The 26710-nt window shown below is 39.9% G+C and overlaps 1 protein-coding gene across 12 annotated transcripts in view; it reads left to right on the top strand.

Annotated features, from left to right (window-relative positions):
* FAM184A (family with sequence similarity 184 member A) overlaps positions 1-26710 on the top strand; it is a 138125-nt gene that overhangs the window by 19083 nt on the left and 92332 nt on the right. For all 12 annotated transcript variants that reach the window (XR_008629751.1, XM_055134783.1, XM_055134778.1 and 9 more), the window contains exon 2: positions 25669-26523. Coding sequence is in view for 11 of the 12 variants with exons in the window: in XM_055134778.1 (XP_054990753.1) it covers positions 25669-26523 (855 nt within the window). In the remaining variant the exon portion in view is untranslated. The remainder of the gene's footprint in view (positions 1-25668; positions 26524-26710) is intronic.

Here is a 26710-nt window from a genome sequence, read left to right as displayed (position 1 = left end):
TGTCTTGGTTACATAATGACTGGATTCTAAAACAAAAAGACCAAGAATGGCAAGATGGAACTCTGGCAATTGGGGTTGGAGGACGACTTTTTACTCATCGTCTCGATGATCTGGATAATATGTAGGCTGGGCTTAGCTGGGATTATTGACCTGAGACTTGTTCTTTAAACTGTGGGTCACAACTCCTTTGATGTTGTGTAACTTTCATTTTTTTTATCTTTTTAAGATTATGGGTTTATTTTTTATTTTTTTAATTTTTATTTTTTGGCATTTTTGGGTCATACCTGGTGATGCCCAGGGATTACTCATGGCTCTGTACTCAGAAATTACTCCTGGTGGTGCTCGGGGGACCCTATGGGATGCCAGGGTTTGAACACTGGTTGGCTGTGTGCAAGGTAAGTGCCCTCCCAGCTGTACTCAGTTGGACTCTGGGAGCCCCCATGGGTGACTTATGTGAGGTGGTGATGGCCACTTTCTCCCGATATACATCTGCCACCCTGGGACAGCCAGAAAGTTTAGGACTGACATAAGTCTGAACACAATGAGCCCTTGCTCATCACGGGCCAGGGCCCTGCCAGCCCCACTAGGTGGTCATGAAGCCACACCTGACGCCCTCTTGACCTTTTCTGTAAGAGAGTTTAAGAGAGTTAATCCTACCTCTCTGGGTGGAGTGAGGAATTACTCTTTGCAGGAAAGGAAGGCCTGTCCTAGGCCTTACCTGGGCCTTTCAGGTCTTTGTCCTTCTCACAGAAAAGAATTTGAGGGGTAGACAAACAGTGAAGTTTGTCTACAGATAAACAGATTTTTATTTGGAGGCTTTAAGGAAAGGGAAGGAGTGAGTGACATGCTCGAGAGAGAATGTGGGCTTCTCCAAAGGTGAAGAGAGCCCTGAATGGCTTGTAAGACTACATTTTATATTAATAAATTCTTCAGGTTGCCTTGGCCTGGAATGTTCTGGAGTTTTCTGTGGGATGAGCCTGAGGGTTAATCAGATTAAAGGCTGTGAGGGTTAATAAGATTAAAGACTGGACTGTGAAAGTAATCAGGTTAAAGTAAGGAATTGGGAGCTCTTGAGGAATTTCCTTAAGGTCCTTATCACAGTCTTTGTCTCTGCTGAAGTTTGTCCTCTCTGAAGGGAGGGGTCCAGTCTCTTCAGGGTCTGCTGCTGGTGAAAGACTTATTAGATCGGGGTTCCTGTATCTAGAAGGTCAGAGCAGTTTTAGGACTAGTGGTTTTTATTACTTCCAAGGAATTCCATTGCCATGGGAGGTATGATTTTCTGTCTGCCTGACTATATCACTGTCCCTCATGACCTGGGTTGGGTAACTTTTTTGTGTGTGGGGAGAGCCCCGCCCCACCCCTTCGCTGTGCCCAGAGAGGCTCAGGGGGTTACTTTTGACTCTGCATTCAGAAATTACTCCTGGCAGTACTGGGGGATAATACAGAATGCCCGGGTTTGAACCCTGCACCCTGCCTGCTATATACTATTGTTCTGGTCCCAGTTATATAACTTTTAAAATATTTGATTTAGAATAAAATTTTGTGCAAGCTACCCGTGGCATATTCGATATGCCAAAAACAGTAACAAGTCTCATAATGGAGACATTACTGGTGCCTGCTCGAGCAAATCAATGAACAACGGGATGACAGTGCTACAGTGCTACAGTGATTTATTATCAGCAAATGTGTACTCTGTTTACCTATCTTACATATCCATGTACGTGGAGTCATATAACAATTTCTTAGGTAAAAAGGGATTGCGGCTGGAAACTTTCAAGATGTTCCGGACTAGAGGACTTATGTGTTCTCTTTATGTAGCTTGTGTTTTACTGGCATGCATTAAAGAAGAAGCTGCAGGATTTATACCGATCTCGATTTGGAAGATGTTCAGTATCAGTTTCGTCACATAAGTTTGGAAGACATTCAGTATCAGTTTCTTAACATTCTGTTGCTAAAAAGTGAGTTATTAAAGATACCTTAGATCCAGGAAGAGAATTTAACTCTACTTATTGATGAAGGAGTGTATCTTGTGGTTTACAAAGTATTTGTCATTATTGGACTGGAGCGATAGCACAGTGGGTAGGGCATTGCCTTGCACGTGGCTGACCTGGGTTTGATTCCTCTGTCCCTCTCGGAGAGCCCGGCAAGCTACTGAGAGTATCCCTCCCGCACGACAGAGCCTGGCAAGCTACACGTGGCATATTCGATATGCCAAAAACAGTAACAACAAGTCTCACAATGGAGATGTTACTGTTGCCCACTCGAGAAAATTGATGAACAATGGGAGGACAGTGCTACAGTGCTAGTTATTATTCAGATGACTAATGTCTATTTTTCCAGACATACTGATTTTTGTTCAAGGATTGTGACTCACAGTTCCCTAAACCCTTGCAATTTTTTAAGTGTTGAAAGTGACAAAGGGGTGTTTTACTATGTTAATGAAGTGGCTTTTGGGTAAGGGTAGAGGCTAGTGGTTGGGAGAACCAACCACATGATTAATTTAGGATCGAGAAATTTGGTTATAATCCCAGACCTCCAGGAAAAGGACAGCCTGGAGGTTGAATCAGTCACCAATGACTGATGATTTTTATTAATTATGTCTCATACAAAGACATTTTCATTTAAAAAAATCACACAACCAGGACTGGGGAGAATAATAGCAAATTACTAGATTCCACAGAATCTAATATGCAAATCTCTGGTTTACAGTTAGATGGTCTGAAGCATAAGTCTGACAACCTTGTGGCTGGCATCTGAAGTGAGGGCTTGGGTACTTGTCTTGAGAAAGAGCCCATTTCCTCTGGAATTTGATGGTATTTTCAGACAGAGATGGCCTGCAGTTCTCCTAGAGTCCCATGGGAAGCCACGGCATACACTTATGTTGGAATTTGGTCCATCTGATAAGGGAGTTTGATAAATACACACTGCAGAATAGCATGTGAAGAACGTAGGACATACTGTGTCAACTTTTGAACATTATAGTCTGCCAATTTTCTGGGATTAGGGGAGGAATTAAGACATATTTACAGTATTCTCAGTGATTATTTGTCAGCTTATTTCGGAGGGATCACATTTGGCAGCAGTCAGAGGCTATTCCCAGCTTAATGCTAAGAAGTTGCTGCTAGTGATGCTCAGGGACCATGCAGTGCCAGGTACCAAACTGGGGACTTCCACATTTTACATGTGCACTCCAACACTTTGAGCTATCTTTGGCCACAAGTTTCCTGAGAGTGAAAATAGCAGACATGGTGACATAATGTGCATTTTTAAAAAATAACTCTTCTTTTTAAAGGAAGCTATAGATTTTCCAGATTAATACTCTACATTTATCCAAAGACTATTTTAGATATATGATAATTTTGGTAATAAAGACATTTTAAATTATACGCATAGTAGAAAGTTGGACATTTTACTAAATAATGCAAATGATATGCATTTTGGAGATTGTCAATGCTCTGCCACTTGCCAGTCTTTCCTATTTGGACAATAAGACATAATTTCAGCGCTTTTTAGATCCCTTCCAAGATTTTCAATCTTTCCCTCATGGTAATGTTAGTCTAGATGTGCATATTAGGGAAGTAGCAGCCTTTATTGGTTTAGAGTTATGCTACATTAATTCTTAACTGTGCTGCCAAAGAAATTTATCAATCTGATTTAAGTTATTATTTCTATACTCTTAGACCCTTTGCTAAAGGGGCAGCTGGTAACATAAGTAGTGTTTGTCTCAGAAAGGGAGAAACTAAAATATAACAGCACACCAGTGAGTGCTACCCAGACCAGTCTTGTCGAAGACAAAGTCCCAAAGTAGGGGGAATTATTAAGCTACTCAAATAGAATACTGGATATTCAAATACTGAATATTAATGGCAGTTGAGATTTTGGTTTTGTTTCATCATTTATCACATTATAAATGCTCAATACGTGTGGACATTGGCATTTTTATCATTTTGGAAAAAAGAAAGTTCTCGGTAGATTATATAAATAGCATAAATCTTTAGCTATTTGAATATTTAAGTGATGGAACTCACTGCTTGGTAGAATGTTGTTACTCTGCCAATAACTGATTCCTATGCCAAGTTATAATCTTGAGTAGAAGAGATATATTTTGGGGAGTCCAAATTGTTGCTGTGGGGGCTAGAGTGATGATACAGTGGGTACTGCACTTGCTTTATATGTGGCTGACTTGGGTTCGATCCCTGGCATCTCATATGATCCCCTTAGCCCCATCAGGAGTGACTCCTGAGCATCTCTGGGTGTGACCCCAAACCACATCAAACAAAACTGCTGCTGTAGAACGGTAGAACCTTAAATTAATTTTAAGATGTTTCTTCTCCTTTTCAGCTTTTATTTATTTTTAAAATTTTTATAAAGTAGTTCACAGTATTTGATTACATTTAATATTTGAACACCAGTCCCACCATCATCACACTTTTCTACCACCATATTTTGGATGTGTCCATCCTGAACTCCAACTCTTGCCCCAAACAGAACCGAAATAGTTTATTTTGCATTGTTAGTTATGAATAAACCACTGAAAATGCTCCAAAAAACTCTCCTTACAGGAGAGTGTGTGAAGATTGTTTTATTTCACCCAGGGGCCATTAAGCCCTTCTATAAGAGATTACTAATATTAGTGATAATATATGTTATTATTTATATATATCATTCATATTTTATATATATGTAAAAATTTATGTCCCTCTAAGATTGGTTGCTTTCTATTTTAAACCCCATCAAATGTAGTGCACACTCTTGGAGTCTGAGTGGAGTGAGGTTTGAGGTGTTGCACAGCTGCAAATGTAGCCGCACAGTCCAGGGATATGTTTACTTGTGGGTGAGGCTCAGTCCGAGCATATGGAGAGTGGTTGTGAGCATGGTGATGGTTGAGTTCTGGAGGTTTTTGCTGCCAGGGATGGGTCCCTTGGGGCGGGGAGGGGCGTCACCTACCCCGCTCCTGGTGCTCTGAATGAAATAGCCTGGCATGGTCTGGGTCTGGTGGCATGGCTGTGGCATGTGTCATTTTATGCTCTCTTCTGAGAGAGAAGGGCAGTGAGTCTCCTTTTAATCTTTTAAGACTGTCACTTATGCCCAGATATTGACACCATCACAAATGCCATATGTATGAAATTGAATTAATCGTCTTTTCCACTAGACATATCACATATACTGAGTAATGAGGAAGAAACACCGGAAAACATAATTACCATCTCAACCTAGTATTTTTGTCTGAGTCTATCTGAAATCACAACACTTATGATAGAATCTGGAATACTGTTTTCCTCATCCTGTTTTCATTTTAATGTAATGTTTCTTCCTTTGAAGTAGATTTTTTTCATTTCCATTCCTCTAGAAAGTCAATATAGACTTTATTAATGTCTCCCCTATTTTAGTTTATCTTGCTCAGTGTTTTGGTTCTACTAACAAATGCAATATGATTCACAAGTGTTCATTTTCTCCTCATTCTTTACCAGTGTAAATCAAATTCCTTTGCATGGTTTTTACATATTTGTTTTTTAAAAGGCCTATAGGGTTTAAGCACTTATCTTAGTCAGGATTCTATAGTAAAGCCAAGATTTAATTTATTTGTATATATACATTTTACTATAAGTAAATGTTTAAATTTAATATCAAATCTAATATTTTAATTAAGAAGAGGATCATTAGGTCGAGGTGGGGCTAATGCCATGGTTGCCTCTGTATAAGCAAATCAGAATGTACACATGTGAACTCAGATTATAAAATAGAATTCTAAGTCTGACTAATCAGAAATAGCTAGCTATTGTGATTTTCTATAGCCAAATGATTTTTTCACTTTGTGTTTGCTCTTCTCTGTGAAGATTTTTTCCCATTTCTGGTAAATGAAATGCCCCTTATCAGTCAATTAAGTGGTGTTGCTCAATTTAAATACATTTTTGCTCAGGTCAAAACACAGAATTTTTAGTATGCTTTAGTTTATCTTTTAGCATTATATAATAGAATATATAAGTATGATTTATTTTAAGATACTGACACATGATTGTGGAGGCTTAAAAAATGCCAAGATCAGTAGTCAGCAAGCTGGAACACTGGAAGAGTTGATTGTGTAGATCCAGTTCAGGGGCAAAAGGCCAATATTCCAGTTCAGTTAGGATAAAGAAGTTCCCTCTTTAGCTGGAAGAGCTGGTTTTAATATTTTCAGGGTTATCCACCCTACCGCACCCCACTTTTTACTCAAAAAGCTGAATAGATACTTTCCTTCTGTGTACATAGGATTCTTCTCCAGGATGGGTGGCTGAAACTGAAAAGCAAGTGTCTATAATAATGAAAATCAAGATCATGTCTGTTTCCTTTTCCAATCGTACTCATACCTTTAGGATGTACCCATACCTCACTCATGGTATGAGAGTAGAAATCTAGCATGAAAAGGAAGGTAGGAAAAATACAAATATCTGGAGAATAAATGTGCCAATTGAAAATCTAACATGTAAGTGAGAAAATAAAAAAGAAATTAGAGTTTCTGGAAACCACTAGAGAACAAAGCCATGTGTTTTAGAAAGTCAGATCAAATGGATTAAACACCTCAGCATCAGACCACAATCCATAAGATACATGGAAGACAAGGTTGGAAACACCCTCCACGATATTGAAGCTAACACTATCTTCAAAGATGACACTCAACTGAGCAACAAAGTGGAAACAGATAAACAAATGGGATTATATTAAACTAAGAAGCTTCTGCACCGCAAAAGATACAGTGACCAGAATACAAAGACAACCTACAGAATGGGAAAGGATATTCACCCAATACCCGTCTGATAAGGGGTTGATACCAAGGGTATACAAGGCACTAGTTGACCTCTAGAAGAAGAAAATATCCAACCCAATCAAAAAATGGGGCAAAGAAATGAACAGAAACTTTCTCAAGGAAGAAATACGAATGGCTAAAAGGCACATGAAAAAATGCTCTTCATCACTAATCATCAGGAAGATGCAGACCAAAACAACTATGAGATACCACCTCACACCACAGAGACTGGCTCACATCCAAAAGAACAAAAGCAACCGCTGTTGGCGTGGATGTGGGGAGAAAGGAACCCTCCTACACTGCTGGTTGGAATGCCGACTGGTTCAGCCCTTTGGGAAAACAATATGGTCACTTCTCAAAAAATTAGAAACTGAGCTTCCATTTGACCTAGCAATACCACTTCTGGGAATATATCCTGGAGAGGCAAAAAAAGTACAGTCGAAATGACATCTGCACCTGTATGTTCATCGCAGCACTGTTTACAGTAGCCAGAATCTGGAAAAAATTGAATGCCTGAGAACAGATGACTGGTTAAAGAAACTTTGGTACAATGGAATACTATGCAGCTGTCAGAAAGGATGAAGTCATGAACTTTGTATATAAGTGGGTGAACATGGAAAGTATCATGCTAAGTGAAATGAGTCAGAAAGAAAGAGACAGACATAGAAAAATTGTACTCATTTGTGGAATATAAAACAGAATGGGAGACTAACACCTAAGAATAGTAGCAGTAAGTACCAGGAAGTCTGCTTCACGGTTTGGAAGTTGACCTCACATGCTGGGGGAAAAGGCAGCTCAGATAGAGAAGGGAACACCAACTAAAGTGTACTGGAGGATCCACTCGGGATGGGAGAGGCAGGTTGAAAGCAGATTATAGATTGAATACGATAGCCACCCAGATTTTCATTGCAAACCATAATACCCAAAAGGAGAGAGAGTACAATAAGGAATTCCCTGTCATGGAGGGGGGAGGGATCCTGGGTCCATTGGTGGAGGAGAACGGGCACTGGTGGAGGGATGGGTACTCGAGTGTTATATAACTGTAACACAGGAACAAAACTCTGTAATTGCACCCTCATGGTGACTCATTAATAAAAAAAATAATTAAAAAAAAGAAAAGCTGGAAAAAAATGAATAAACTTGTAGAAAATACAGAAAAAAAGTTTGGGACACAGCAAATGCAATGCTAACAAAGAAGTTCGCAGTAATGGAGGAGTATATCAGGAGTAAACTGTCTACACTCACATCTAAAGAAACTAGAAATAACAACACATGAAACTGAAAGTCAATAGAAGAAAGGTAACAAAAAAGATTAGAGTGTAAATAGAAATCAAAGACAGATATGGAGAGATACAGCAGGAAGGGCACTTGCCTTGCATGCGGCTGACTCAGGTGGTTCTTGGCAGGTTCCTAAGCCTGCCAGGAATAAGCCCTGAAGCACGAGCCAGGAGTGATCCCTGATTACTGCTGGGTGTGTCCCACCCCCAAAAAAGACCCTTCACCCCTTTCAACAACAACAAAAAAGACAGTACAAACCATCAGTAAAACCAAGAGCTGATTTTGTTTTGGTTTTTTTTTTTTTTGGTGTTTTTTGAAAAGAATAAACAAGATTGGCAAATCCCATCATTACTCTTCAACTCTGTATCCAGAGCCCTAACTATAGCTATTAGGCAAGATAAATAAAAGGAATTCAAATCATAGGAAAAAAAGGTAAATTGGTCAACTCAGCTAGAAGTGAGTGAAGCTGTTCTCAGGGATTTGCCCTCAGGTCTGTACTGTGGAGAGTGAGATCTAATGTAGACTTCACCAGCCAAGGTATGAGCTTGGCAGATGGTGCCTTCCAACAGCTTTAGCCCCTTGATGCTTGATAGAGAAAGCATCTCTCCTGTTTCTAGGTGAGCTTTCATTTTGTTCCTTGCTGTGAGCTTTGTCCACTAGGGTTTCACACCATCTTCTATATGCAGAAATCCTAGTGTTGGTATAGATTTGCTAATGTCATGTGTGATGTTAACAGAAGTTCTCTCTGTTTTAACATTCTGGCTTTACTCTCTGTTGTGAATTATATTTCAAACCTATTAAAATCTAAAGGTTTAGTTACTCAGGAATAAAAACAGGAGTAATCCTAAAATCAGGGATTATATAACAAGAAGTCTATATGAATTTCTCTGCCATTTCATTCTGTGTTAAGCAATAATTTGTAATTCCACAAATTTAATGTGCTACTTATTTTTAATAGCAAAATAAAAAATATTAATGACTCCTTGCTACACTTTATAGAATTATGGAGTACTATATGTGATTGCTAAGCTATTTATTTTAGTTTTCTTTTCATGGTTATAGACAATATATTTTTGATTTTTTGTGAAAAATAGTGGAAATAGGTTAGAAAAAGAAATATGTGCATTTTTTTGTTTTAGTCACTTTTTTTTTTAGTGATGATTTTGAATTATACAACTTGAAAGCTCTTTCCTGGAATTTCATTACCTTTCTTCAGATTCTTTTAGAATGGCACCAAGATTTTCTCAGTAGGGAGAGCATTGTAATATTTGTCTCATTAGACTATATGTAGTTCCTGCTGAGAAGTGAATTGAAACCTGAAAATGCTTATCACCACAGGAAACAAAAGAAAAAATATTTCAAAAGAACAGTTACCTTTTAGCATCTAATATGCAATACTACTGTTATATTTCAGAATTCTTGACATAAATTTAGTATGCACACAGTAATTCTTTTTTAACTACTGAATTAGTTTTATATGCCCTTATCGTTGCACTTAATAAAGTAATAATTGATTAAGTCTTTTTTTCCATTCAGTCTCTCCTTTTGACCATCAGAATGGCAGAAGGTAATGAATGTGTAAGTTTTTAAGACAATTTCTGACTTTTTATTGTTTCTTACCCCTACATTAAATTGGAAATGCCTATCATAGAGAGCAAAAGTTATTAATGAAAGTATAATAATCCCTTGGTTCTTGGGCAGAAAATGGTCAAGCACAATTAGCCTTAGAGAAAGCAAGATAAGTTTGATATGTTTTTAGAGGTACCTACTGTGCAGTATAGATTGAATCTAAAACTGCTATAGACCTTGGTGTCAGAAACTGAGTTCTAACCATTTTAACTAAATTCTCTCCCAGGTTACTTCTGAATAGTTGGGGTGTGTGCATGTAAATAGTCGAAGTTGATAGGTGTTGTACAAGGATCCCTTGCCTCACAAGGTATAAGGTGTGGTGGAAAACAGAAAGAAATGAGTAAAACATAACCCCCTAGTTATACTGAACAGTTAGGAGAGAGTACATCTTCTGCTTTGAATTAACCACCACATACTGTTGCCATGACCATCTCCTTAATAACTCTTCAGTTCGGCCTCACTCATCTCTCCTCCCGGTAGAGTTTGTGTTTGGAGCCTTAGGGGTCTCTTGAGTTATCTTGATGCCTTAGACTATTGCTTAGTCTCACCCTATCCAATATATGCTCTTCAAAAACAACCAATTTTAAATTTTGATTTTCTTCTTGGACACAACCAGGTGTACTTGGGGGCCACTCCTTGCTCAGTGCTGAGGACTTACTCATAGTGGTATTCTGGGGTCTGTGCAGTCCTTGATACTGAGCCCCATAACTCCTTTGAACTGACTGCGCTTGTTGAATTAGCTGCTTAGCCCCAGATTCCCCTTTATTAAAGATTTTAATTTATTAAATCATGATTTATGAAGTTATTTATAGTTTAGTTTTAGGCATATAATATTTCAACACCAATTTTGCCATCACTCTCAACTTCCCTCCACTAGTGTTCCCATACTCCAGCTCCACCCCTCTCACCCCACTTCCTGCCTGCCACCTTGACAGGAACATTTCCAGAGTTTGGTGGGTGCATGTTTTCGGTGGTGTTGTGTCTGTGCTTTGGATATGCAGCTAAACCACTCTCCCACATCATCTGTATAATGGAAGCCCTGACCCCTGACCCCCCATTATTTCCCTTTCTCATTGTCTTCCTTCCCCCTTTGATTTCTTTGTCCTCTGCCTCCCTAAACTCTGGGGTCATGTGTGATCTAGGCATCCCCTCCATCACTACATTACACTTCCATGTCCAGGTATTCTATGTCTACCTCAGATAAGTGAGATCATCTCGTGTTCCTTTTCAGTATGCAAATAAGAGCAGGTTACTTCTCTGTTTACTTGATTACTTGAGTCTCCCTTACCTCTAAAGAAAGATTTTTTGTTTTGTTTTGTTTTATTTATCTTTTCATTGAGTGACCGTGAGAACAGTTACAGGGCTTTTAGGATTGAGTCTCAGTCATACAATGATCAACACCCATCCCTTCACCAGTGCACATGTTCCACCACCAATAGCCCCAGCATACCCCACCTCCCACTCCCCTTCTGCCTGTGTGGCAGATGATTTTCACTTTACTCTTTCCTTACTTTGATTACATTCAATTTTCGACAGGAAACTCACTACCATTATTTGGAGATTTCCCCCCCAACAGTCAGACCTGTTGGAATGGCATCATTAGATTGTATGTTTCAAAGAAAGATATTTTTATTAAATTCAGTAAAATTTTTTTTGTTGGTGTATTATATTAGGGTGTTTCCTTAGAGAAAAAACAGTTATGGAAATCTAGGTCTTCTTGAGTTTGCCTTGTGTCTCAACACATGCTTGTTTATTCTTTGGGAGAAAGTGACTTTAAACTTAGATGTAAGAGTGGGAGGATATCAGGTGCAACTTTATTTATTTATTTATTTTTTTGTTTTTGTGTTGCACCTGGCGATGCACAGAGGTCACTCCTGGCTCATGCATTCAGGAATTACTCCTGGCGGTGCTCAGGGGACCATATGGGATGCTGGGATTTGAACCCGGGTCGGCCGTGTGCAAGGCAAATGCCCTACCCGCTCTGTTATCGCTCCAGCCCCTCAGGTACAACTTTAAAGGCAACATAAAAGTTTTCTCTCCAAATGTATGTAATGGAAAACTATGGAAGGCTAGTAAATTGGGGCTATTATGGCTTATATTTTGAGATAACCGCTCTGGCTGTGAGGAAGGAATGCATTGTATTGTGCTTGAGTGAAACTAGATCAGTTAGCGATTTTTGGAGTCAGAAATGACGGTGGTTTACATTCAGGCAATTGCCATAGGTGTGGAGAAATGTGTAGAGATTTGTGATATATTTTGGAAATATAGCTGATAGGACCTACTAATGACTTCATGTTGTGGGTGTAGCACTGTCATCACGTTGTTCATCAATTAGCTTGAGTGGGCGCCAGTAACATTTCCATTGTGAGACTAGTTGTTACTGTTTTTGGCATATCAAATATGCCACCGGGAGCTTGCCAGGCTCTGCAAGAGGGGCAGAGGAATCGAACCCGGGTCAGCTGCATGCAAGGCAAACATCCTACCCGCTGTGCTAGGAAATATTAATATTAGATCACTATCACTGTATCACTGCCATCCTGTTGTTCATCGAGTTCCTTGAGCGGGTGCCAGTAACATCTTCATTTGTCCCTGTCATGTGCTAGTGTAGTCCAATGGCATCTGCTCGCTCCAGGAACATTAAGAATACGTTGTTGTTACTTTTTTTGGCATATCAAGTACGTCACTGGTGGCTTTCCAGGCTCTGCTGTTCCCCCAGTATACTGGAATAAAATGCCTACTGCTTTTGCATTGTTGTGTTCATGTCTCTATCCGTCTTGCCACTTGGGAACCCAGAATCCTGGGCTTAACACAGTGAGCAGGACACTTGCCATGCATGTGGCTGACTCAGCTTCTCACCCTGAATCCCCAAAGTGATTGCGAAGCACTGCTGGTTTGGCAGACCCCATCTCCACTCTCAGCCACACCCAGCGAAAGCAAAGAGTAAGTTACCTGCCAACAGCAGACATGTAAAATTCACCAATATATTCTCAATGTTCAGTTCTGTGGTTTGATTTTGTTTTGTGGCCACACCTGGCAGAGCTCTAAGCTTACAGCCCAGGTTTTCAGATTATACGATACTCCTCTTGGTGTGTGATTTTGTATAAGAAAACTGTCACTGTCATTGTCATCCCATTGTTCATGGATTTGCTCGAACGGCCACCAGTAACGTCTCTCATTGAGAGACTTATTGTTACTGTTTTTGGCATATCCAATACGCCACTGGTAGCTTGCCAGGCTCTGCCGTGCAGGCGCGATACTCTCAGTAGCTTGCCGGGCTCTGAGAGGGGCGGAGGAATCGAACACAGGTCAGCCGCGTGAAAGGCAAACACCCTACCGCTGTGCTGTTGCTCCAGCCCACAGTGCAAAATAGAATCTTTAATAGAGGAAATTAAGTGAAAGCAGGGCCCCCGGTGCAGGCCCTGATCGATTCAAGAAGACGGCCTTCCGAGAGGGGGAAATGTGGACCGGGAACACAGATGCACTTTCGTGGAGAGAAGAGAATCTGAAGACTCAGGGGAGATGGGCCCGACCGCTCAAGGGCAGGCCTCACTCCGCGCAAGTCGGACTTCTAGCCCGCAGACAGCTGAGTGTGGACGGCACCGCGAGCTCCGCTGCCCCAGCTGCCGTCTGAAGACCCCGCCCAGGCAGGGTTCCTTGGCGAGGCTGCCCTGACCAGGCCAGCACTCACAGGCATAACCAGCCGCCACTCTTGCCTCCAGGGTGTAACCCTGTGCTGCAATTACCTGCTCACTCCCGCTGGCTCCCAGCTATGCCCGGACTCCCGGAGGGTGGAGGCCTGTTTGGGGCAACGGCTGCAGCACTTCCGGCGGGGTGGACATATAGAGAGAAGCACCGAGATGCCAACTGGGTTGAAGGGAAAGAAATCAGACACCCCCACCCCAACCCCGCCAGCAGCCACTTCCCCACATGCTGCCCTGCCGGTCTGTGCCAGGCCCCTCTAACCCCTCCCCTGCCCTTGTTTTCTGAACAGAGAGCCAGGAGCAGGCCTGAGCACTGCTGTTTAGTGACCAAATGCAAACCAAAAAAAGAAACACTGCTGTTTGGAGCTGGGCTGGCATGCGTGTTTGTGTGTGTGTGTGTGTGTGTGTGTGTGTGTGTGTGTGTGCATGTGTGTGTGTGTGTGTGTGTGTGTATAGAGCTGAGTTTGTTCCTGTTTGTGTCCATAGTGAAATGCAAACTGCTGTGTGTGTGTGTGTCTTCACACTGAAATGCAAACTGCCAGGTGCTACCAATGCTGCCCAGAAAAAGGAAAGGAAAATTACACTTGGTCCAAAAGAAATGTTCGTGGAATAATATATTAATAATAATAATAAGAAAAAAGAATAATATAAAATATTATTCAATCCTATCTGGCTTCCATGTCTAGATATACTGCACTTACTGAAAGATAACTTGGTTGCTCCCAAGTTTGGCAATTATGAATAAAGCTAGTATAAACATCCATGTGTAGGTTTTTGTGGGAACATAAGTTTTCAATTCTTGTGGATAAACACCAAGGAGCAAGGTTTCTGGGACAGACATATGGTGAAAATCTGTTTTGTTATAAAACTGCTAAACTCGACTGGCTGTACCATTTTATATTCCTACCAGCAATGAATGAGAGCTTTCGTTTCATATTCTTGCCAGTATTTGGGTGTTGCCAGTACTCTGGATGTTGACCATTTTAATAAAGGATCTCTCATTGTTTGAGTCACAATTTCTAATGATACTCAGCATCTTTTCATCTAATTACCCTTTGTATGCCTTTCCCTATCACCCCTTTGGCTTTTTTGCCAAACAGGCAGTGCTCAGGACTTACTCCTAGCTTTGTGCTCAGGAATCATGCCAGATGGTACTTGAGGGGACCATATGTGAGGTTGGAGATTGAATCCAGGTCAGTTACAGGCTAGGCGTATGCCCTACCCACTATACTATATCTCCAGCCCTGTATGTCTTCTTTGTTGATGTATGTGTTCAGATCTTTTGCTCACTGATTGGTAAGTCTAAGAATATGTGTGTGTGTGTGTGTGTGTGTGTGTGTGTGTGTATGTGTGGTGTAGATGTCATATCTAGTGGTACTGGATACCCAAGACTACTCTCAGTGGTGCTTGGGGGCCTTGTCTCCTGGCAGTGCTTGGCGTATGCACGTACAAGGCGTATGTTCTACCATTTGAGCCACATTTTTGCCCTTCAAGAATTTAACTCCTTAAAAACTTGGAAGCAGCCTATTAGTCCCTGGCTTTAGCCCTTGCTTTCCAATCCTCTGCTTGACAAATGAGCCTGCTTTTCAGTGGTTTTTCTTTTTTTACCTCTCAGGTCTTCCTTTACTCTGATATTCCATTTACTGTGTGTATGTTTGCTTTCTTTTCTCTGGTCTCTCTTGCTTGAGCTCTCTGCTTTTGGTCAAGACACAATTTGCGTATGTGTCTGTCCCTTCCAATTGTCTGGCCTCTTAGATTCCTTGTAAGCCAGAGATTTAGGTAATTTTTTGTGGACTTAATAACTTATGTTCTACTTTATAGAGTCAGTCCATGTATTCTTTCTAATGACTGTGGCATTCTAGATTCATGGTGGCTGATTTTAAGGTGCATCATTGTTTTATATACTACTGGGGAGAAAATTACTATTAGGCTAGACAATTGACTGTAATCCAGATTTAACACATATTTAAATGTGAAAAAAGTGTCTTAAAATCATTGCCCAGTACCATTGTAGACATAAATAGAAAAAGTATCTGATTATTAACCTCCTAAAATTAGACCCATTCCTCAATTAAATTTCAGGAATTAGCCACTAGGAACCTTTCAGTTTTAACTGGTTCTCCCTGGCATTAGACTTTCCCTCTGTTTACGATTATCTGTCCACATCAGTGACCATTATTGTTCTCTCTCTATATATATATAATGTTTATCTATATAAACATTTTTATTGAATCACTGTGAGATACAGTTACAAAGCTTTCATGATTGGGTTTCAGTTATAAAATGATCTAACACTCATCCCTCCAACAGTACACATTTTCCACCACCAGTGTCCCCAGTATCCCTCCCCCCACCCCCTACCTCTCTGGCAGGCATCTTCCTTCTTATTCTCTCTCGACTTTTGGGCTTTATGGTTTGCAGTACAGATACTGAGAGTCCTCTCATTCTTATCCTGTGCCTTAACTCAGGTCACTTTTCTTAAAGTTGTCTGCCTTTGCCCTTTCAAGGTTTTTTATTTACTGTAATCTTCTGAAAACCTCCTTGTTCTCTCTCTATTCTCTCTCTCTCTATATATGTATAGTATTCTATATCTCACAGTTTGACACTTAATATGTTATTATCTAAATTATCTAAAAATATCAGCTATTTTGTTTTATTTTAAGCAGTTATACTTAAGTGAAAGTAAGTAAAGCTATTTTTTACGGGTTTTTTTTGCTGAGATGCATATAAAAATGTTCTGAGTTTATATAATAAGTTTTTAAAACTAAAAATTATTTGATTCATTTATTTATATTTTGGTTAAAATTTGGTAGCATGGAGTCAGTTGAACACACCATAAGCAATAAACTTTGTATAAGCCTTCTGTTTGATATTTGAGAAATGAAATTATCTGGCAAAATAGATGTGTCTGTTTTATCATAGAAGATAGTACCTTCAACATTGAATTTATGTTATCCAAAGGATTTGTCTACCAATAATTACTGAAATATTTATGTATAGAGAGAAAATGTATTTTTAAAGTTCTTTCCCAAAGTAATTGGATTTTAAAACCCCTTTTAAAATTAGTGTTTTATGATTCCTTTGACTCAAACCTTTGGCTAAATGAATGACCAGTACTCAGAAAGTTTTTTGGTTAACTCCCTCATAAATGTTTCATTTGGACATGAATCTGTTGCGGAATTAACTTTATTGCATAATATAAATAGCCTCAGTTATTTTTTTTCTTTATAACTTAAAAGAAACTGTGCCAAGAAAATAATGGAAGTGATTAATTACTGGGACAAACCTACCCTGTATGAGTAGCAGTTGTTACCCTCCAGCTCACCTTGAACTCCTCCAATTATCATGGAAAGTGGATGTGTGATTGAATATTCTGTGAGATTATAAACTTAGGTTTTATATCCCATGCCAGGTGTAAAAACTGTTTGTTTCTTAAATTTTTTTTTGGCATTGCATGGAATTGAACCCAGCACCTTCCACGTGCAGAGCAGGTGCATTCCAGCTGAGCCATATTTTCAGTCTACAACTATTAAAATCCCTTTACCAATCCATCCTGACTGTTTTTTTCACCAATCTTACAGTTTCATAAAAAAGTCTCCTCCATAGCAGTTCAGATCTTGCCTTTGGCTGAATACTGAATTTTGGTCCCTTCTTCATCTCAACTGCCTTCTTCCCCAGCACATGAAGCAGGCTTTCAGCCATGGAGCTATCCTCCTGGTCCTTGTCTCTGCTATCCTTGGGTGTTAGTTTCATTATGTTATTTTATATTCCACAAATGAATGCAGTCTATTTTTGTCCTTCTCCTTCTGACTCATTTCACTTAGCATGATACTCTCCATGTCCATCTACTTATAAGCAAATTTCATGACTTCGTCTTTTCTAACCTCTGCATAGTATTCCATTGTGTAGGTATGCCAAAGTTTCTTTAACCAGTAGTCTGTTCTCAGGCATTTGTGTTGTTACCAGATTCTGGCTATTGTGAATAGTGTTGCAGTAAAAATACAAATGCAGATGTCATTTCTACTGCGCTTTTTTGCATTCCTGGAATATATTCCCCAAAGTGATATTGCTGGGTCATATGGGATAGGAGCTCAATTTCTAGTTTTTGGAGGAATGTCTATATTGTTTTCCTAAAAGGCTGGACCAGTCGGCATTCCCACCAATAATGAATGAAAGTCCCCTTTTCCCTGCATCCACACCAGCACTGGTTGTCCTTGTTCTTGTTGATGTGTGCCTATTTCTGTGGTGTAAGATGATATCTCACTGTTGTTTTGATTTGCATCTCTCACAACTCACTTTTGATCACCCCTGGCAAGGCTCAAGGGATCAACCAAGGGCTCAAGGGTTGGCAGTATGCATGGCAAGTGCCTTACCCACCATACTATCTCTCTAGTCACAAACTTTGAAATAATTCGCATGCACATTCATATAAAACTTTTTCCTTCTGTAGTTTCTTTTTGGAGGAGTGGGAGAGAAAGTTTGGGCCATATTTCGTGGTATTAATTGGTGGTTCCTGGCTCTGTGTTTGGAAGTAACTGCTGGCAGTACTTGGGGACTACATATGGTGCCAGGCATTAAATCCAGGGTTGGCCAAAAGCAAGCTAAGGGCCTTCCTGCTGTACTGTCTTTCCATTCCTATTATATTTTAACTACTGCCAAAGTGTTAGTCAAGGTCCATGGGCGTATTAGGCCCATTCCTCAGTTTCTGTTATAGCAAAAAATAAAAATTAAAAAAAATATAGCCCCAGGCTTGCATAACTGAACCCATAAGCCTTCTTGCTGTCCTCAGATGGTTTCGTGAAGTCAGGGTTCTGGGTGCTACTCTTGAGGGCTTCAGCTTCCTGACCTTACCTAAACATAATTTCTTCCAGCAGACCCTCCCAAATACTATCAGACTCAAAAGTAAAAGTTTATGGAGTGTAGGAGAGACATAATTTAGTCCAAAATAGCCAACAATGAAAATTATTTTAAAAACTATTTTATAACTAGGTGGCATTTTTAAAAGCTAGGATCTGGAACTGTTCTAATTTTATCTGTGGGGAAGACTGCCTGAAAATCTTCATAGAAATAGTAAAAATTACTCTCTATTGCTTATTCATGATGGAATATATAGTTAAATTGTGTGTTATTGGCATAAATGGAGCTGTGAAATTGCATGAAATTGCTGAAATGATTGTACTATCCCATTCAATGAATGTTCATAATTCCAGAAAAACTGCAAATGGCTCTAATGTCTTTTAAAATAGTTATGAAAAGAGACATTAGAGAGTTTCCTTCTCCTGTGTGGACAATAATAACCAATTTTATGGATGATTATATTATTATATTCATTTACTGAAGTTTCTTTTAAAATTAGTATTCTCTTTATAAATAAAATGATACAAGTAATGAGAACATTATCATACAGTGTTTTATATATTTTTAAAATGTCATTTTTTTAAATGTCAGTAACCGGTTGCTCTTTTAACTATGTTGTTACTAGAGTAATACAAATAAAATCCATATTTAATATTACGAAGTTTGAAGTATTTAGAAATTAAATTAGGTTAGGGACAGAAATCCGGTTAGGGCCAGTTCTAGTACATTAAGTTATATCTTCTATATGTTCAAAGAATATAAACATTTATATTAATTTGATTTGAGAAATATAAATTAAAGAGAAAGATACTGATACATGATAACCTTTGCAATGATGTAGAAAAATGAATATAGCACAGCGGGTAGGGTGTTTGCCTTGCACGTGACCGACCCTGGTTCGATTCCTCGGTCCCTCTCTGAGAGACCGGCAAGCTACCGAGAGTACCCTGTTGGCACGCAGAGCCAGGTAAGCTACCCGTGGCGTATTCGATATGCCAAAGACAGTAACAACAAGTCTCACAATGGAGATGTTACTGGTGCCCGCTCGAGCAAATTGATGAACAATAGGATGACAGTGCTACGGTGCTATATCAAATTAAGGTTAACTGTAAGTTTGTATATACAGCCTACAGGTGGACTTAATTGAAACAGTAATATGGTCTTTATTTGGGGCCGGTATACCTGGTGGTACTCAGGGCTTTCTGCTGGGTCTGGGAGAGCTTGTGGGACTATTTGTAGTTTCAGCATTAAATCAGGGTTGGCTACAGGCAAAGCAAGCCCTATAACTCCTGTTCAAGCTCTTCGGCCCAGTAATGCAATCTTTTCTATAGCTGCTGAACTCTACTATTGTGGAAAATGTTTCCTAGACTATACAAAAAATAAATGGCATTTATTTATTTTATAAAAGTAAATAGCTGGGGCCAGAGTGATAGTACAGCGGATAGGGCATTTGCCTTGCATGTGGCTGATCAGGGTTCAATCCCCCGTATCCCATATGGTCCCCCAAGTACTGCCAGGAGTAATTTCTGAGTGCAGAGCCAGGAGTAACTCCTGAGATCACTGGATGTGACCCAAAAAGAAAAAATAAAAGCTGTACTCTAGGAAAACTTTTTTTTGGACAAAGAAAAAATAAAGAGCAGCCACTATATTTGGTGTCAGACCATATAGTTTGCTGGCCCCTAGATTAAAATATATAGTGTATCAGAGCTCTCACAGTAAAACTTGCTGGTTATGTTTTTTTTGTTTACTTTTCTAATTATTTCCATTCTTACTTAATGCTTCATTCTCCTTTAATTTCATCTTTTTTAATCACATCTTTGTGTACTTCTGAGCTTTTGTTTCTTCAGATATTTCAACTCTCTCTCTCTCATTCTCTCTCTCCTACACACACACATATATATATATATATACATATATAAAATATCCTCACAGACTATTCCATCATATTGAATGTATTGCATTGGTGAATCAGAGTACCAGTATCTTTGTTTGTTCCTAATAGCTTGAGTGAAGACTTGCAAAGCTATGTCTAATATTTCAGGAAGACAGAATCTTTTATTAGGTTTACCAGACAGTGGCAAAGCTAGAGTGGGGGCTTGTGTTAGAGCTTGTTATAAGGCCTGAAAGGCGGCAGCCTCTTTTTCTATATAGAGGTTCATCTATTTCCCTGTGTTTTATAACCCAGAATCTACAATGTCCAGTACAATATCCATAGACTTGAAGTTACCTCTTGGTTGTGGGTGTAGGAATGTGAAGTGTAGTCTGAATTATCTCTGGTCCTATGCTTTTAGCTCCTGGGGTTAGAATTACTCCCATGTACTTAGCTTCCTGTTTATTGAGTTGAGCCTTACTTCTAGTAACTTTATATTCCCAAATGCCAGAAAATTAAGGGTCTCAATGATTATTTTCATGCGACTTCTGTAGGGGAGCAGATTACAGAACATCCGTGTATTGGATGATTTTTTGCTCTTTTAATTGCAAATCTTGGGGCTGGAGCAGTAGCACAGCAGGTGGGGTGTTTGCCTTGCACACGACCGACCTGGGTTTGATTCCCAGCATCCCACATGGTCCCCTGAGCACCACCAGGGGTGATTCCTGAGTGCAGAGCCAGGAGTAACCCCTGTGCATCGCAAGGTGTGACCCAAAAAGAAAAAAAAAATTTAATTGCAAATCTTCCAGATCTCTGACAAACACTTGCCTAAGTAAATGGGCACTATCCCAAATGCCATAGGGGGGCACAGTCCTGGTGAGACGTGTGAACCACTTCCATGTATTACACTCAAAGATGAATAGGTATGAGAATCTTCTGCTATGAGAATGCAGAAAAAGCCATTCTTTTTTTAAAAAAAAAACTATTTAAATATTGAGGTTTGCAAATTTGTTCACAATACAGTTGTTATGGGCATTAAGTGGTTCCACGCCAGTCCCACCAGCAGTGTGATCTTCCCTCCACCATTGGCCCCAGATTCCTCCCTCCCCCAAAGCTGCCCCCTTGACAGGCACAACATTTCTTTTACATTGCTTGTTACAATAAAATAGAAAGTGGGGAACTTGGAGCTGCGGCACGAGAAGCAAACCCTCCGCGCCTATTGACTGTGATCCTGAGGTCTCCTAACCCATTTTGGCACCAGAGCGGATGCTTGAGCCATGCATTTTGACTGTGAACTGAGCTACAACCTCGTGCAGCCCGGGGAGGGATTTTTTTCCCTCTCCACCCCATTTTTCTGAGCAAAAATGGCGGCAGCAGCCACGTGGTGAGAGCCACCCTCTAAGACCCCTCCACCAGGAGGTAGGACTTTCTTTAGTGACGTAGCCTGTAGGTGGTCCTGGGAGGGGGGGCGTTCCCGGCGTGCCTTCCGCCCAGAGATGAACCGGGAGCCGCGGCACGAGAAGCAAACCCTCCTCGCCTATTGACTGTGATCCTGAGGTCTCCTAACCCATTTTGGCACCAGAGCGGATTCTTGCAGCCATCCATTTTGACTGTGAACTGAGCTAAATTAGAAACCCAAAACCGCGCGGCCGCGATAAGTCTTCACTCTTAGCAATGAAGAGAAATTATTAGATGATGCCTATTCAGCAGGCCTGATTGTTGGGGAAAATTTCCAATCAATAATAGTGAGTTCTGTATGGAAATATGGAATGTACTCAATATATATAGAGAATAATGGGAATATCATTAGCTACTTAGATGGGGGGTGGGGTGGGAGGGGGGTGTATTGGGGTTCTTGGTGGTGGAACGGGTGCACTGGTGAAGGGATGGTGGTTTAATCAGTATTTGACTGTGACTTAAACCTGAAAGCTTTGTATTTTTTTTCTTGTTTTCACGGTGGTTCAATAAAATATTTCTTTAAAGAAAAAAAATAAAAACACACACACACACAAAAATAGAAAGTGGAATTAGCAAAAAAAAAAAAAAACAGTCCAGTAGAAGAAAATTTGTGAAAATTGTTATATCTCATAATGGTGTTATTAAAGTCATTGTCTAAGGACTTACTGAACAAATTAGTTGGTTGCTCGTTGAGCCTTCTGTGTTATTGTTTTCACTTATTGAGCTTAGTTGGCTTCTATGCTACTTTCCCATCTAATTTGCTGTGCTCCTACCGGGCTGTCAGGATTGTGGAATTTGGAGGGGCTGTGAGGCTGCATATGTGGCTGTGTACTTCAGAAGCTCCAGGATTTGTGTATTTGTGTACTTCAGAGTTTTATTGGTTTGGCATTTCTGCAGAGAAATAAAGCAGTGACGTCAGACCATTTGTATGGTGGCAGCTGAAGGGGAATGGTTGTGGTTTCCAGGGATTCAGTAGGGTGAGGACTCAGCTCACTGCCATCTCAAGGGTGCCCCAGAGTTTTTATCCCCAAAGGCCAGTGCACTGAGTTTTAGCAACTTGGCTTGTATCTCTTCTGAGATTAGTAGGAAAGCTGTGAAGCTGGGCCGTTTGCATGGCTGTGGAGTGTGGTTGTGTTTGCTGGGACTTCTGGCAATATGGGTATGTGTGGGGGGGGGAATACAGGAGGGGTGTTGCTGCTACTTGTCTCCACTCCAAGAAGACTCCTCTTTCAGTCCCCAAACCAGTGTAAATGGGAGTTATGGGAGTTTCATTGGCTGGACATCTCTGCAGAGATAAGTTGTGAAACAACCAAGTTGTGCTGTTTGTTTGGTGGCAGCTGTGGGGTGTGGGTACAGTTGTTGGGACTTCAGACAGGGCATGGACTCAGCTGGCCCCTCACTGAGGGTGCCTCAGAGTTTTTAGCCCAAAGACAATGTATCCTACATTTCAGTGGCTCATATCAATTCTGAGATTAGTCATGAAACTGTTTACATTGGGGCAGCTGTGGTATGTGGGTTATAATCAGTAAATGTTTTTGTTTTGTTTTGTTTTTGGACCACATACAACAGTTCTAAGTGCATCCTTTTGGCTCTGTGCTTAAGGATCACTCCTGCCGGGTGGTGCAGGGACTCAGGATAGGTTGTATGCAAGGCAAGGACCTTAAGCACTGTCCTATCTCTCTGGCCCCCAAAAAGGAATTCTTTAGATCTAACGCTCAGCCTTGGTATACCTCCTGGGATCAGGGAGGAATATGTCCCAAGACACACTATGCTTTAGGGATTCTGGAACAGATTGGAACAATATTCGTTGATAGCACTGAAATCTTGTGCTATTCTCTCATTACCCAAAGGTAATCTCAAGAAATTAAAAATAGAATGTTCTCATATGATCCAGTGATTTTACTCTTTCTATTCAAAGAACACAAAAACATTGATTCAGAACACACCTATGTTCATTGAAGCACTATTTATAATAATCAAATTCTGGAAACAACTCAAATGTTAATGTGAGATGAATAGAAAAAGAAATTGTGGATAAAAAATACTGCTCAGCTGTAAGAAAAGATACATGCTGCTTTTTGCTTCAACTTGTGTGGAAATTAATGGTGTCATGTTAAATGAAGTTAGTCAAAGGGAGAAGAAAAAATATCAGGTGATACTATTTGTGTTATACTAGGAAATTAAGGGAATGAATATTATCCAATAGAAGCAAACCCTTATAAATTGACAGCATAACTAAATTTACCAAGTAAGGGAAAGGAGAGGATGGGATCAGGCAGGAAGTAGTGAACTAGAAGTCACATAAGAGCAGTGGTAAAAAGGGTCTTTGGCATTTTGGTGGTGATGGATTTGCAGTAACTTAATATACCAAAAGCATTAATATTACCACTACTTACTTATGTCACCTCAATAACAATAAAGTATTAAGAATAATTAAAATAATTCTTTGCGAAAATGGCAATATGTTTGCATTTTAATTGTTTCTGTTTTTTAGTTTTGGGATTTATTTCTGATAAAATCACATTAAAATGGACAAAGCTCCCAGGAACTCTTTTTTTAGTTTCTGGCTTATGGGTTCTTTAGCGTTCATTATTTTTACATTAGAAGAAGGTGTAGGTTTTAGGTGATATTCAGGAATACTGTACTCTTTGGGCTGGAGCGATAGTATAGCAGGTAGGGTGTTCGCCTTGCACGCGGCCGACCTGGGTTTGATTTCTCCACCTCCAAGAGAGTATCTTGCCCACACGGCAGAGTCTGGCAAGCTACCCGTGGCATACTTGATATGCCAAAAACAATAACAAGTCTCACAATGGAGACGTTACTGGTGCCTGCTTGAGCAAATCAATGAGCAATGGGGTGACAGTGACAGTGACTGTACTCTTTGGCCACAGCAGTATGATCAGAGGTATCAGGAAACACACAAAAATGGGAATATCTGAGCACCACTAGGAGTAATTCCTGAGCACAGAGCCGGAAGTACCCCTGAGTACCACCAGGTGTGTCCAAAAAACAAAGAAAAAGAATGGGAATGTTGCTGTAAAGGGAATATGTTGTTATTTGGAATTAAGGTTGGGTAAGGCCCAGTGGAATCATTAAAATCCAAGAACTAAAATGAAAATAATGACTTCTATAGAGAATACTTTGACTCTAGGAATTCAGCTGATGTTGAAAGCAGAGGGAAAATTAGGCAATGGGGAAAACTGGAATTTTCTGTCTGAGCAGAAATGTACCAATTATATTTCATGAAGAGACTACTGAAATAGGAAAGGGTATACTATAAAAACCAAAACAGGAGACCCAGAAGAGGGCTCAGTGGCTTGGGATATACTGAGGGCAAGTGCAAGGCCATGAGCTCAATCCTAGACATGGCCACATGTGCTGAGGTCATTGATCCTGATAGCTGATCCCCGTTGATCCTACCAGTGTCTGGAGATCCCCAGCAAAGAGGAAAAAATAGACCAAGGGGAAGTAGGAAGGGACATTTCTAAATTTAAAATATATTGGACATTAAGATGAAAATGCAGCCGACCCAGGTTCAATTCCTCCGTCCGTCTCGGAGAGCCCGGCAAGCTACCGAGAGTATCCCACCTGCACAACAGAGCCTGGCAAGCTACCGTGGCATATTCAATATGACAAAAACAGAACAGAAACAAGATGAAAAAAACCATCGGGAGAATTTGGGGTTTAGACAAGAGCTTCTGCTTATTCCAGTTCTCTCTTGTCTCTAGGATACCAATGCAGGGCAGAAAACTTCTCATGAAACTTTCTCCTGATCCCCAAAACAGCCCCCCATGAAATAGTTTGTCTTCCTTTGCCTTTCATTTGTAGTAAGACTGTAGTAAGATGTATGTAATTTTGAATGCTTTAAAATCCTATTCTAAAATATATCCAGATCATAAATTTAACATTGTGCTCCGGTAAAAATTTGCTAATTAATCTGATAGTATGAGAACTATGTGTGAAATTTCAGTATTTAGCATAGCCAGTATTATGCAAGTGAAAACTTTCAGTTCAAATAAAAGAATTAACTTTCAAGTTAGAAAAGAGTATGTTTCCTGAATTTTTTTTCTTTTTACTTTAAAACTATGCAGGTAATATATGCTCTGAACACCAAAAATGATGAGCATGAATCTGCAATCCAAGCCCTCAATGATGCTCACGAAGAAGAAATACAACAAATTCTTGCAGAAACAAGGGAAAAAATATTGCAGTATAAGAGCACAGTAATAGAGGAGTCAGACCTTAGGAGAAAGATCCAAGTTTTAGAAGCATCATTAGAAGAGCATGTAAAAATGAAAGAGCAGGCTTTAACAGAATTTGAAGCTTACAAGCACCGTGTTGAGGACATGCAACTTTGTGCTGAAGCCCAGCATGTTCAGCGGATTGTAACTATGTCTAGAGAGGTTGAAGAGATTAGGAGGAAATTTGAGGAGAGATTAAGGAGTTTTGGACAACTACAAGTACAGTTTGAAAAAGACAAAAGGCTAGCATTGGAAGATTTGCGAACTGCTCACAAAAGGGAAATCCAAGAGCTATTGAGGTCACAGCAGGATCACAGCACCTCTGTGAATAAAGGGCTAGAGAAGGCAGAGGAACTGCACAGAATGGAGGTGGAGGGCTTAAACAAAACCCTTGAGGAGCTGAGGCTTGAACAGAAAAAGCTAATTGAGGATTATGAAGGCAAGTTGAAAAAAGCGCAGTCCTTTTATGAACATGAACTTGATACTTTGAAAAGATCTCAGCTTTTTACAGCAGAAAACCTGCAGGCTAGCAAAGAAAAGGAAGCTGATCTTAGAAAGGAATTTCAGGGACAAGAAGCAATTTTACGAAAAACCATAGGAAAATTAAAGACAGAATTACAGATGGTCCAGGATGAAGCTGGAAGTCTTCGTGGCAAATGCGAAAAACTTCAGACAGCACTTGTTACAGCAGAAAATAGTGTTCAGGTAAGTAAAGAATGTTACAATCAGTATGTGCTTTTCCCAGATTTCTCTTTATCTTTTCCATTAAGGCAGTTTGACATTTTTTTTTCATTTTCTTTTTCCTACATTTCCTTTGTGAAAAAAAAATTAAGAGAAATTTTATTATTCTGTACTGATTCTTTTCCACTAGAATTTGCTATCAAAGATCCAG

This window comes from Sorex araneus, chromosome 4 (genome assembly GCF_027595985.1).
Source record: "Sorex araneus isolate mSorAra2 chromosome 4, mSorAra2.pri, whole genome shotgun sequence".
In the NCBI taxonomy this organism is placed as follows: domain Eukaryota; kingdom Metazoa; phylum Chordata; class Mammalia; order Eulipotyphla; family Soricidae; genus Sorex; species Sorex araneus.
Note: the sequence above shows the minus strand (reverse complement) of the source record. Positions and strands in the feature narration are given on the sequence as shown.